This window comes from Equus quagga, chromosome 4 (genome assembly GCF_021613505.1).
Source record: "Equus quagga isolate Etosha38 chromosome 4, UCLA_HA_Equagga_1.0, whole genome shotgun sequence".
NCBI classification, from domain to species: domain Eukaryota; kingdom Metazoa; phylum Chordata; class Mammalia; order Perissodactyla; family Equidae; genus Equus; species Equus quagga.
The window spans coordinates 30,607,868-30,622,105 of record NC_060270.1 but is presented as its reverse complement, the minus strand read 5'-3'; the positions used below and the strand labels follow the sequence as shown (position 1 = coordinate 30,622,105).

Here is a 14,238-nt window from a genome sequence, read left to right as displayed (position 1 = left end):
AGGGAGTTCAAATAGACTGATATCTTGAACTAAATTTTAAGCCAGGGGTTGGGTATCCGGATGAAGTTATCTTAGTCTTATTATTTTATAAATATAACTGTCTTTTTTTTTGAGGAAGATTGGCCCTGAGCTAACATCTGTGCCCATCTTCCTCTATTTTACATGTGGGGCAGCTGCCACAGCATGGCTTGATAAGCTGTGCATAGGTCTGCACCCAGGATCCGAACCGGCGAACCCTGGGCTGCCAAAGCGGAGCGCAAGAACTTAACCACTGTACCACCAGGTTGGCCCAATCTAAACTACTTCTAATACCAACACGTCAAAAAGTGTATGTAAACGTTTATCTTAATAAAAAATGTTTAAATTTGTGAATTAAAAGTTTCTGAAAGTATTTGACAAAATACATCACCCTCAGTGTGTGTGTGTGCTATGCATAATGCCATTATGCTTACATATATATATTTTACTATACATATATAAGTATTTGTGTATAAATGTATGTATGTATATGTGGGCGTGGATTTACACCAGCCATTGACTTAGCATTAGCAGAGAAAGCACTTTCAATTATTTCGCTAGAAATAGTGAAGGAAGGATTTGTGTTAGTTGACCTCACACTTTCACTCCCGCCCTCTGTCACTGCCCCATGATAAATGTCACGCATCTGCAGGATAGCTATCTGGGTTACAGTTGCTTTGTGTGGAACCGAGTATGACTATTTACTTTACCTGGGGATTGAATCTATCTTCATCAACTTATAACTTTTCAATCTTTTTTTCTTAAGTTGGGTGAATGGTGCTGACAGAGAATATTAATATTATCATCTCCAGCCCCCTCATTTTATAGAAAAAGAAACTGAGATCAAGGGATACCCCAGGGACAGCCCGGGTGACACAGCTAAGCAATCCCCCTGATTCTTTCCATCTACACTTTTAGCTTCACTGAATCTACATTCAATTACAAATGTGAGAGATGAAAATCCTACGTAGAGAGAAAAGCATCCTCGCTCTTCCATACTCAGTTGAAAACATGAATCATTTAAAGAATGCATTCCCAAGAACACAAACCAGCAATGCAAACCACAAGAAGCTAATCAACTACTTTGCAGAAAACTGGGATGAAATTCTCCACAATAAGATCTTTTCTTTAGTGTAATTCATACTTTGCAATGTGTAATATTAAGTGAACAAAGAATAATTTAGAAAGGGTAGACAAGAGCATTTTCACACTTCATGGATTGTAGATTTTTCCTCAAATCTTTATTTATTTATTTATTTGAGGAAGATTAGCCCTGAGCTAACATCTGCTGCCAGTCTTCCTCTTTTTGCTGAGGAAGACTGGCCCTGAGCTAACATCTGTGCCTATCTTCCTCTACTTTATATGTGGGATGCCTGCCACAGCATGGCTTGATAAGCAGTGTGTAGGTCTGTGCCCAGGATTGGAACCAGAAAACACCAGGCCGCCGAAGCAGAGTGTGTGAACTTAACTGCTATGCCACCGGGCCAGCCCCTGATATCTTTATTTTTTTATTTATTTTTTTCCTTCTCCCCAAAGCCCCCCAGTACATAGTTGTATATTCTAGTTCTAGGTCCTTCTAGTTCTGCTATGTGGAACGCCGCCTTAGCATGGCTTGATGAGCAGTGCTAGATCCACGCCCAGGATCCAAAACAGGGAACCACAGGCTACCAAAGTAGAGTGCGTGAACTTAACACCAGATCACGGGGCTGGGCCCCTTTATTTTTAATTTAAAGGATATTTTACTATAAAACACCAGGCGTCTTAGATGACCTTGTGCAATTTGGGAGATTGTTAGTCTGACCACAAAATCACATCCATCAGAAGACAACGCAATTGGACATTTATTTAATGAGCATATACTATGTGCTGAACTCTAAAAATCTAGCAGAGAATACAGCTGAACTCTAGGAAACAATAGGACACCCTGCATAATTTTAGAATAACACAAATGTTCCCCTGGGTTTCTATATATGATTATGCAGAAACTGAAAGATACGATGAAAGTGATCATTCTTGGCTCTGAGGCTTGTATCCCACACTTTTCTGAAATGCAAATATTCTCTATCAGACCTTGATGATTTTTTTTTAGTTATTAAACTTCTCAACTCTATAATCAAATTAGTTAAAAACTATTTCCAGGGACATTATTAAAAATCTTTTAATATTTGACATTTTATGTCAAAAAATTATAAACAAAATTTTACGTCTATCAGTCTTTATTATCCGATTATCATATATACTGTAAAACATGACCACACTATTTTAATATGTTTTTCTTCTAAAATCAATAATTTTGTCACCAATCAAAATAAAATAACATGTAATATACATGTACATGTATTCAATGTGCAACTTAAGAAGTAATTTTGGTCTGCCAGAAATGACGTTCTGAGAATTATTATAATATGTTTACTATTTGGGTCTAGGATTAAAATATCATCTAGTGCTAGAAGATCTGCCCTGTTACTATGAATACTTATCACCATCAAACAGTGGGATGGGAGGATATTCTTGTCCATTGACCAGTTGGAACTCCACCAGGTCTCCTATCTCCTCATTTAGTACATAATCTCTCCCGTTTACTGTCTCTTTGCTATAAGGAATCATAGCAAGAAGGATAAAGGAAAAGACACCAGCTTGCTAATAGTTAAATAGTTCAAAAGGCAGCCTGGCCAAGCTCTAAGTCTAAGATACACTGGGCCATACATCTGATTGTAATTGGATTTCAAGAAGCTAATGTTCCTTACTGTAGTCACTGTTTTCGTCCTTGGTCCCGTCAATGGTACCATCTGGGTGCATCTGCAGGAAATATCCCTGCTGGCTGAATAACCTTGTCACGATTCCCTTCAGCTGGGGTTCTGCAACACAAAAAGAAATGATTATTCAAATTTTTATTTTGTTTATAAAAATGCACGCTTGCAAATTGTCAAAAACATTCTCTAAAGTAAACACGTAAATGCCAATGGCTTAAACATTGAAATAAGGATTTGGGAAGGGGGCCTTTCAGTAACATATCTTTACTTTTTTTTTTTTTCCTTCTAAAGGCAGAGCCATAATACTTATAGCAGTAAACCAAATGTAAGTAAATAAAAGCTAATTATGATTAGGGAAATACAGAGGCATGCCAAAAAGTGAATTATTTCTCTCCCTCGTGCACCTAGTGTCTGACTACAGGATGTCACCAATTTCACGGTCCCATTCCAGAATCACTGTTTAGACCAAACTGCTGCTATAATTCCTAAGCTTCCGGCAGTCATAGTCAGGCCCTGGAAGACTTTTATTTCTGCTGAATGTCAACCATCCTTCAGAAACTCCTAGATTTTGAAATTCTGATCAAGTTCAGCAGGAAATAATGACTTGGATGTGAATCACAGGAAAAAGCAAAAGCCTCATGGCCATGAGATGTCACTAGAAAGTATGTGGAAACAGCTTTCAGCTTCAGTAAACACCTCACCAGAGAGGAGGTCCAGTACTACAAAAGTCATTTTTCCAGTACAAAAAAAATCAAGTCATGCATAGTTCTCTAAGTAGTTCAACCTAGAAGTTGTCCTCGGCTTTTAAAAACTCCCCACACACCAATACCATCAAACTGACCTTTGTAGACTGCATTTGGATTTTTGTATATCAGCTAACATAAATATTTAAAGCTTTCTCGTGGTGGTGCTGGCTGTCAGCAGCAATCCATTTTCTATGGCAGCACTGCCATCTCTGCCTCTACTTTAGTGTTGGGCAAAAATTAGACTATTCTAGTGCATTTATAGCTCTAATTATTTCATAAAAAATGAGTAGAAAAAGAAAAATACTGCTTCTGGTGATACAAATTGAGGCAAAGATGGAAACAATATGATTGCTGAAGTAGCAACATGTTATCCTCAAAAGGACAATCACTGAATTTCAACTGCCAGTCAGTTTCATTTCTTCATCCATTAACTCAACCAATATTTACTCAGAATCTCTTCTTTTGTCGAGCAATATGCTAGGTACTCTGTATTAAACTAAACACATTTATGATGTTTAGGTCTAAATAAGAATTCTAGTTAATAATCTAACTCTTTGAGAATGGATCTGCCCTCTATTACATATGTCTATGGCTAGCTTTTGCACATATGACTTGGTCACACATATTCAGGAACATGAGGCAATGCCTATACAAACATGTCTTCTTCAAAGCAGTCCTAAGAAGCAGAAAAGATGCCAAGAAAATTGGTAATGAGGAAGCAGGGAAGTGAAAAAAGATCAGAACTGGAAATTAGGCATTTTGATTGATAACCAAGTATTATCTTTGTGAATTAAATAAATTCAAATTATTTAATTTGTAGGCCTTAATTTCCTTATCAATAAAATCCGGAAGTTGAACTAAAGTGATCTTTAGGTCCCTTCTATGAGTCGCTACTGACTTTGAGCACCTTTGACTTAAAGTCACCTTGAGTTTAGAATCCTCTGCCCTAAGTGGTCGCAGAAATCAAGGTATAGATTCATCTTCAATGTGCTCCCTCCTTGGGTCCACCCAATCTGACTTACTAGGGACATGTTGGAGGAGCATGTAGCTAACTAAGCTCACTGCAAAAAAATATCCTGTCCCCCTATTACCATCTATCAAACTCTACCAACCTTTCCAGGCTCAGCTCAAGATCGCCTCCTCCATGAAGGCTTGGCTATTGTAAGTGAGGATCACTTTTATAATCGGGAGAAATAAATAGAACATATGAGCCTCTGCCATGAGGCTAACTGGTTGACAGGCAAGTGCTGATGTGGCACACCCAGATTTTGACGTGGAGTCTGAAGACACAGCTCTGAACCACAATTGCCATGTGGTCTTAGACAGGCCATTTAACATCTGAGGCTCAGTTTTCACAGCTGTATAATGGGAAAAGTAATTCCTACACTGACTACAATCATTGGGAATTTCAAATGAATAAATATATGTGATAGTATGAATTGAAAAACCTCATAAGAAAATAAATCCTAATTATGGTCTAATTTTTCAACCATGAAAATTGAGGCAATAGTGTAAGCAAGGTAAAGGGAGCGTTCTGTGAACAGACTCTATGTCTCCTAATTTCTATTTTAATAAAATATTAATGGAGCTCGTAAAGTCACTAAAGTCAGTGGGCTAAGAGTAGATAAGGAAAAGGATAGAAGGAAGGGGACAATTGTCTTCTCTTTTTTTTTTTCCCTAATTAAAGCAACCTGTGTTTTTGGTTTTTGGTTTTTGTTTTCTTGTGAGGAAGACTGGCCCTGAGCTAACATCCGTTGCCAATCTTCCTCTTTTTTTTTCTCCCCAAAGCCCCAGTACATAGTTGTAGATTCTAGTTGCAGGTCATTCTAGTTCTTCCATGTGAGATGACACCACAGCGTGGTTTGATGAGCAGTGTGTAGGTCTATGCCCAAGATCTTAACCGGCAAACCCTGTCCACCAAAGCAGAGCGTGTGAACTTAACTACTCGGTCATGGGGCCAGCCCTGGGACAACCGTCTTATATTCATATTTTATTTCTAATGAGCTTGATAAGGTCACTTTAAGAAGTCATGTGGTGGTTGGTAATAAGATGCATGGCAGCTGAGTCATTAATGCCCGCAAATGATTGTTTTGTTCATGCTCCTCTTTCTGTAGCTGTAATTAAACACTTCTTTCGCTATGGTGAAGCTATCCCCCTGTTGGGGCCCTGGGAATTCAGGTTGGTAGCTCCTGTTCAGGATAATGAGCAGCAGGCTTTTATACCATCCCCCACCGTCCAAGAGCAGTGCCAGAACAAGCTTGGAGTCTGAGTTTTAATCATGTGATGATCTATGAAAGCGAGTGTCTTGCACTATAGATGTTTTAAAGGAGACCTGACCATGTATTGAACAAATGCCCTGAACTTAGGATGCATCATAGAAAGCAGGACAGCCTGTCTGTACCCTTATTCCTATCTATCAAACCCTACCAACCTTTCCAGGCTCAGCTCAAGATCACCTTCTCCATGAAGGCTTGGCTATCATAAGTGAGGGTCACCTTTATAATCAGAGGTGAGGGGAGGGTTGGAGAACATGTTTTGTTGTATTTAAAGAAAGAGGTTAAAAAAACGAGGCCACTTTTTGGAACATCCAGCATCCTGGGTGCATTCAACAAATTTGCTTATTTGTCAGACTATGCTTAGGGATCTAAGAGGTTAATAAAACCTGTGCTGTCCTCAGGGAGCACTCACTCCAACAGATGAAACATATTCAGATAGAATACCAGTGTAGGATAGCTGTTAAATGATGAATAGAAGCCAAGTGACATGATAGCACCAAAGACCAAGGGACTAATTCTGTCTTGAGGTTGGATGAAGGCACTTCATCTATTACTTGAAGAGTGAGTAGAATTTTCCTAGACAAAGAAATCAGAGGAAGGGCATTCCAGACAAACAAACAATGGGCAGAGGCACAAATAACAGCATGGCTGGGAATGATGCAGTCTGCTATAGGCATAATATACGGCAGGGACTGTCAAATGCTGACATGCGAGTAAGAGCCTACTCTCAACAAACCTTCACAGGTTAACAGTGAAATAAGAAAAATAAAGTCAATGGAATATGTTTTTTATTAAGCTAAGTTTTTATTCAATTTGTATGACTCTCCTTGATTCTAAGATTATGGTTTTCCTTTTTTTTTTCATGAATTGATGGCTATATTATTAGATGGGGGGGCATGGGTTTGGTTTGTTATCTTTTGTACTCTAAAGTGGTGTAGCAAATACTGCTAGCTTTTCTCCCAAATCCATTTCCTCCTTTTCCTGGGCACCCAGCTAGACCATATGTCCTAGCCTCCCTTGCAGTTAGGTTTGGCAGATGAATGAGTGTCATATGGAACGTAAGTGGAAGTGATGTGTGCCATTTTCAGGCCGAGGCTTTTAAAAGCAAACATTCTCCTCCACATTCTCTTTTCCTAAAACTGGCTGGATTTAAATGACAAAGCCCTAGGGGATGTCAACAAAATAGAAGAATTCTGGGCCCCTGAATAACTGGTGGAGAAAGGACAGCAACCATCAGAAATTCCCACCTTGGACAGTTAGGTGAATAGGAAAGAAACTTTCATTGGTTGTGCATCATGACTTCCTTTCTAAGAGTACAATATAAAAAGGGGGTGGAGGACTGGCGAGTAACTTCACAGTGGAGAAACCTGACAAACAAAATACTACCTCAGCCAGGTGATCAAGATCAACATCAACAGTCATAAATCGTGCTGACAGTATGTACCCTTGATACGATGTGATGAGAACGGCACTTGACCTCTGTGATCGCCCTCCCCAAAATCCACAACTCCAGTCTAATCATGAGAAAAACATTAAACAAATCCCAACTGAAGGACATTCTACAAAATAGCTAACCAGTACCCCTGAAAACTTGTCAAGTTTATAAAAAATAAGGAAAGTCCGAGAAAATGTCACAGCAAAGAGAAGTGTAAAGAGACATGACAACTAAATGCAATGTGGTATTCTAGATGGAATTCTGGGATGAAAAGAAACATCAGGTAAAAAGTAAGGAAATCTGAATAAAGTATGGACTTTAGTAATCATAATATATTGATACTAATTAATTAATTGTCATAAATCTACCAAACTAATGTGAAATGTTAATATGGGAAATTGTGTATAGAATACATGGGAACTCTTTGTACTATTTTAACTTCTCCATACATTTAAAACATTCTAAAATTTAAAAGTTTATTAAAAATAATAATTATAGCCACAAAAGCAAGTAAGAAATTTTATCCTCAAAGAGGTTGGATGAGAAAGAAGGTAAAGGATAGGAACTCCTGTTCAGCACTGCTTCCCTTCAGGATGACATGGCAACTTCAAAAGAAGGTTTGAATTCGAAGCCACTCAGAAAAGCTGAGACCTCAAGGAGCTATCTAGACATTCCAGCTGTCTTAAAGGGCAGTGCTATGGAGCAGTTACCTAGGGACACAATGGAAACTCAGAACAGAGTTGGAACTATGGCAGCCTGATCACACAGCTCAGGATGAATACTAGATTGCAGAAAATCAAAGGAATTTTAGAATTGGAAAGGAACTTGGAATCCAGCACCTTCCTTCATCAAAATACTTTCCTTTATCACCATCAAAGATTAAAAAGACAAAACAAAACTGAGGCCCACAGGGAAAGCGTCTTGTCCAAGGCCATAGCCAACAGATGGATGAGTTAGGACAAGAATTCCTTTCCTAAATACTGAAGGAACATCATCCTCTCCTTTCCAAAAAGCAGCCAAGACATAATCCATATCTTGCGCAAGTTAGGAGGTTAGGGAGCAAGAAGGTAGAGAAGAGAGGAGAAGCAGGGGAGGAGCACCTAGCTGTGCCTTGGTTATTGGAGTGTGGGAGTGATAAAGAAAAGAGGTTAATAGGAAATGGTGTAAGAAATATATATACGATCCGCCCTACGTATCCAAGGGTTCCACATCTGCAGATTCAACCAACTGTGGAGTGAAAGGCCTATGATGGTTGCATCTGCATTGAACACGTACAGACTTTATTCCTTGTCATTATTCCCTAAACAATATGGTATAGCAACTATTTATATAGCATTTACATTATATTAGGTATTATAAATAATCTAGAGATGATTTAAAGTATACAGGAAGATGTGCCTAGGTTATATGCAAATACTATACCATTTTACATAAGAGACTTGAGTATCTGTGGATTTTGGTATCTGCAGGGGTCCTAGAACTAAACCCCTGCAGATACCAAAGGATGTCTGTATATATATACATATATTTGGTACTAAAATTGGATTGTATTTATCTCGGGCCAGCCTATTCAACATTGCACCCAAACTTAGAGAAAGTGCCCCAATACTAAAATGAAAAATAGAACAGTGATCCAAACTCTGTTATGGAACCAATATCCAGAGAATCAACACTACTTATTACGATATGAACGGCCATATTTTGAACCCATCTACTTTGTACAAGGCACTCCCTTGATGATTTGACTACAGTTTTATTTAGCACTCAGAACAACTGGATGTGCAAGATACTTTTTCTCATTTTTCAGTGAGCTTATTGAGATTCAGAGAAGCTGCCTCACTTCCCCAAGGTCACACAACTAGTACATGAAGAGGCAGATCTAACTTAAGAGTCTATGATCCTACCCGCTCTCCAGCATCGTTCAGCCACTTGAAGAAGGACACTGGCTAAACTGGAACGTGTCCAGAGGAAAGGGAGCCAAATAAAGAAGGTACAAAGGACTGTCATATAAAAAATGGCTGGACGAATAGTCGAAATGCAGCGGGAAGAAGGGAGGACTCAGGGAGTGTGAGAGCTGTCCCCACTTTCGTGAGAGCAGGCAGAGGTAAGAAGCCAATTTGTTCTGAGTGGCTCCACAGGGAAAGAACTAAGGCCAATGAGTGCAAGGTACAGAGAAGCAGGTAAAAAAGAACTTTCTGTCAATTGTATTCAAAGAGAGAACAAGCTGCTGAAGGAAAGAGTGAGTTTTCTACCACTAGACAGAAGCAAACAGGGAGAAGCAGAAGACCTACAGGTCAGAAGAGCTGAGAAGGACACGGGTGTCTCTAAAAGGTAAGGCATTCTGCTTGACAACGCCAGTCCTCTCCAACCCTGAGGTCCTGGAAAGCTTTGGGATGAGTCAGATGGCCCACTAAATACAAGCTGATTTCTCTGTTTCTTAGTTTGTGCTTAGGACAGGGAATTGAAGAGACTGTTTACCAGGCAGCACTAAAAACGCAAAGTTCTTTGGAAATGTTAAACATGGGCTGTGGAGTAATTTCAGGGAGTTTTTTAATTTTTAAAGAGACCTTGCTCTTTAATTCAATTTTACTCTTTACTCTTTAATTTAAAGAGACTTTAATTTTTAAAGTCTCAGTGGGTTTACAAATGGGCCCTCGGTATTAAGGTTTAATGCTGCCCATTTAAAGGAACTGAGATTGAAGAGGCTGTGAAACGTGATTCTTGTCAAGTACTTCTGGCGCTTCATATTGCTGTAGATTTCAAAACTAGACTATTAAGGTTGAAAATGGTTCATAAACAGATACATTTCTGACCAATCACAGCTAACGGGTATAGATTAGGGCACATTTATGTATCATAAATCAAAGTCCCAGACAAATCAGAAATGGGATACAGTAAGTCATTTTAAAGATGATAGACCTTATCCGGGCTTAGAACACACTAAAAAATTACAAACACATTGAGTGCTGGAATTCATTAAAAATACATGTTGTTTAGTAAAAGAGACACATGCCTGAGGCTCCTCATTTACTCAGTGGACTGCGGTGGAAAGAGCGAAAGGAGAACATTGAGGAACAGAACGCGTAAGGCCTGAGACATGTCACCATGGCCTAGCAGGATCTGCTCTATGGGGTAAAGAGAGTCACGTCTTGTCTGAGACCTCAGTTTCCTCATCGATCAAATAAAGGTGACAGGAGCCATCAGCAGTTTACCTGAGGGCCATGGAAATCCCTGTGAGGTCTTAATAATTGCAAGAGGACTCTGTTTCTCTAAGTGCGTATCTATTTTCCCCATCAACACATACAAATGGTACATTTCATTCAAAAAACAAGTATCTATTAAGCACTGGGCTTTGTGGAGGTTATTCTTCTAGGCACAGGTGTGCTAGCAAACCAGCTCTCAAAAAAAAAAAAAAAAAAAAGCCCCAAATCTGATTTCCATGAGACTGATTTCCACGGAGTAAATATTCCCACCGTGGCCGATTTAAAACTACCACTTGACATCACTGAATGCAGAGTTGGAGCTGGGAAGAGATGAGCATAGTCAGCTGCAGCACACCCTTCAATACAGCAGAGATTAAGACACGAGGCCCACATTCTAGTAGGAAAGACAGAAGGGAAACACATAAACAATTAATGTGTAATAGAGTTTTAGTGTAAGTGCTATGACGAAAACTAAAGCGATGAAAAAAGATGGAGTGCACAGGGGATGCCTATGCTATTGTGGACAGAGTGATTAGAAGATGACATCACAGAGACCCGAATGAAGTGAAGGAGCAAGCCATCGGGTATATCTAAAAGAAGAGCATTAAGAAGAGCATTCCAGGCAGGCACAGGGGACAGCAAGCGCAAAGGAATCCTAATACTTGAAAAGATCAGGACCTATCAGATTAGAGGCTCACGAAAGATCCTTCCTCTAGACCAGAGTTGGCAAACTACAGTCCTGCCACTGCCAATTTTGTAAATAAAGCTTTATTGGAACACAGCCATGCCCATTCATTCACACACTGCCTGTGGCTACTTTCATGCTACAACAACAGAGATGAGTAGTTGCAGCAGAGACCCTACAGCCTGCAAAGCCTGAAATATTTATTCACAGGCTCTGTACAGAGAAAGTCTGCCAATCCTTGCTCTAGACCCTTGCTGATGCAGTTCCCCCTGCCTGAAATGCACTACCTCTGTCTTCTTCTTCTGTCTAAAACTGCTCCTGTCTTCTAGGCTCAGCATTCTTCCACAGGGCCTTTCCTGACGCCCTGAGGCAAAATTAATCACTCCCTCTGTAGAGCTCCCTTGTGCACAGGTTCGGAGAGGACTCCCCACGCGGCTTCAGCTGCTCGCTGTGTGTCTGTCTCTGCCGCTGAACTGGGAGCTCCTGGAGGGCAGAGACTTTGAATGATTCATCACTGTCCCAGCACCTAACACAATGCCAGGCACAGGGTAGGTGAGAAGTGTTCAGATGTTGAAAGAAGGAGGATAAGTTATATCTGGGATTTTCCATTGTCACTTGTGACTTTCAGAGGAGCTCCAATTTGTAATAAAGCTGTTTGCAGCCTTTTAATATAACGCCTCTGGCCTTCAGTGCATTTCTTTCCATTTTCAGTCTCAGCCCCTCCACAGCGAACACAGTCTGACAAGCACAGCGGCATCCTCCATAAACTGCACAGTCTCCAAAGCCCTCAGTTGCCTCACACTTCAGTGGGAATCAAGTGACCTTGAGACAGGCAAATCTTAACCTTCATGCTGCCTCAAAGCTAAATGGAAAGAAAGGACAAGCTTTCCAGAATATCCTCTTCACTGAAGCAGTCTGAGCTGGGGAAAACAGGAGAAGCAGGGCAGGGAAATTGAGCTCGGATGTGAAATGCCAATAAGGACGGGGATTTTTGTACGGAGCCAATTTTATTTCTCATACCATGAGCCCTCTCCCTCCCTGATTCTTCCCTATAAGATGCTCATGAAAATTTAAAATAACTCAGACACCGTTTATTGACTTCTGACATGCTCTAGGTGGTGGGTACAAAGATGAGTAAGATGCAATTCCTGCCTTGAAGGCACCCACGGTCTCGTCAGGGAGACACATACACAACTAATCGTTACAGCGGTGAACATGAAAAGCGCTGTCATAGAGCAACAAACAAGATGCAGTAGAATCACAGAGCGAGGATGCTAATTTTACCTGGGATGGTGAGCTCTGGGACAAGAGGCAGTTAAGATAGGGTTCGAAGATAAAGCAATGTTTTAGACTGAGCTTTGAATAGGCAGGGGATTCTGCTTTGAGCAGCGTCAGCAGGAGTAACAGCCCAGTGGGACGCTCGTGCTGGGCATGTTTAGGGACTGGGCAAGCAGATGGATGTGGTCAGGGCGTGGGGAAATAAGGGGGTACAAGCAGTGAATGAAAGCGACAGCAGAAGGGAAATATGAGTCCAGAACTCTTGAGGTTCCTTAAGCAAAGCTAATTAGTTTTACTTTATCCTGCAGAAAAATGATTTCTAAACTCTTTTGATTATGCATCCTTACCTTTAAAAAATGTTAAATCTGTAGGCTTCATATACGTATTTTTATTATTTATAAATGATGTATGCACTACTCCACATATTATGTGCATATTATAAATCAAAGTCGAAATGCTTAAATGAGGCCAATACTAAACATAAACAGAAATTAAGATCATTTCTTTCCACATGACAAAAGATTGTCTTGCCCCACCCACTTCACACAGGAGAAGCACTAGGCACCAGTGCAATGGGCAATGGGGAAATATTAAAGGATTTTAAGTCAGGGGATAAATTATGAGGGCAGAATTAGCAAGCCAAATTGGGGTACAATAGAGAAGGATGAATTAGAGTGGGTGGTACTGTGGTCATGGAAGCCACTTAGGGAGGTGTCACATATAATAAGGGCCTTAGGTAGGCAGTGGCAAAGAGTGGAGAGAAGACCTCAGCCTGAGAACTGACTAGTGCTTGGGAGTGCTTAGTGGATGACAGGATGTGTAGATTACCTTCAGTTCTAGAAAAATACACGACTCCTCCATCCCTAAATCCAAATCTAACATTAGATAAGAAGCCCTGTTTAAGTGTAAAATAACATGGAAGGTGTGGGTAAAGAAGGCTTAATGTGAGCATTCCCAGGGGGCCAAATTATGTCTTTGCCATTCTCAGGATTTCCATTCATGAAGGGGAGTTTGATTCTGGTCAATTTCATTGAGTCACAACTCCTTGGTCTTTCTCAGACTACTCCCCAGGGAAGTAGACCTGGAATGAACACTGCCTTTCAAGCAACTCAAGAATGAGCTCTGGAGAAAGCAAACCACAAGATATTTCAAACATGAAGATAATCTTAGACTCTTAAGAATTTTTTTAGAACTAGAGAAGCCATTCAGGATGATCTAAATCTACCTCATTTACAGATAAAGGAGCAGAACCAGGGGGTGGTGATACCCCGTACAGCACATCTTCAATCAAATATCCTATGATCCCTCTACTCTGTGTCCCTTAAGAGGAAAACTATTTTTCATACTTCCCAGAGGTATCCCAGCCTCTTGGTATGGTATCCAGAAAGCTATTTCATTTCATTATGCATGGGCATACTTTGTTTCTTGTGAAATTATTTGAATGACTAGGACTTGCTTCTGAAGGCTGGTCTAAGGAATTAAGAATACACATTATGGCATGCTATATGCCAGGAAGCAACCAAGCTTGTATGATGGATTTAACTTTCAGACAGAATTAAAGTGGTTAGGAAGACCTACGGTTAGGAAGAGCAGCAGTGAGCAAATTCTCCTGAGTTTTCATTCACAGATAACAATTACCAAGCATTTTCCACATATCAGGCATTTTATGTGGATTACATCTCTAAATTCCCATAAAAATAAATGTAAGGCAGGAACTATCATTGGGCCTTTTTAATAGATTAGGAAACTGAGGCTTATAGGGGATAAGTCCCTAGCTCGAAATCACAGAGCTAATAAATGCCAGAGCCAAGTGTTGAAGCCAGATCTCTCTGCTTTGTAGACCT

At 40.1% G+C, this 14,238-nt stretch overlaps 1 protein-coding gene across 2 annotated transcripts in view; it reads right to left on the bottom strand.

Moving 5' to 3' along the window:
• FGF12 (fibroblast growth factor 12) overlaps window positions 1-14,238 on the bottom strand; it is a 502,428-nt gene that overhangs the window by 186,394 nt on the left and 301,796 nt on the right. For both annotated transcript variants that reach the window (XM_046659306.1, XM_046659305.1), the window contains one exon: window positions 2,766-2,876. In XM_046659306.1, coding sequence (XP_046515262.1) covers window positions 2,766-2,876 — 111 coding nt within the window. The remainder of the gene's footprint in view (window positions 1-2,765; window positions 2,877-14,238) is intronic.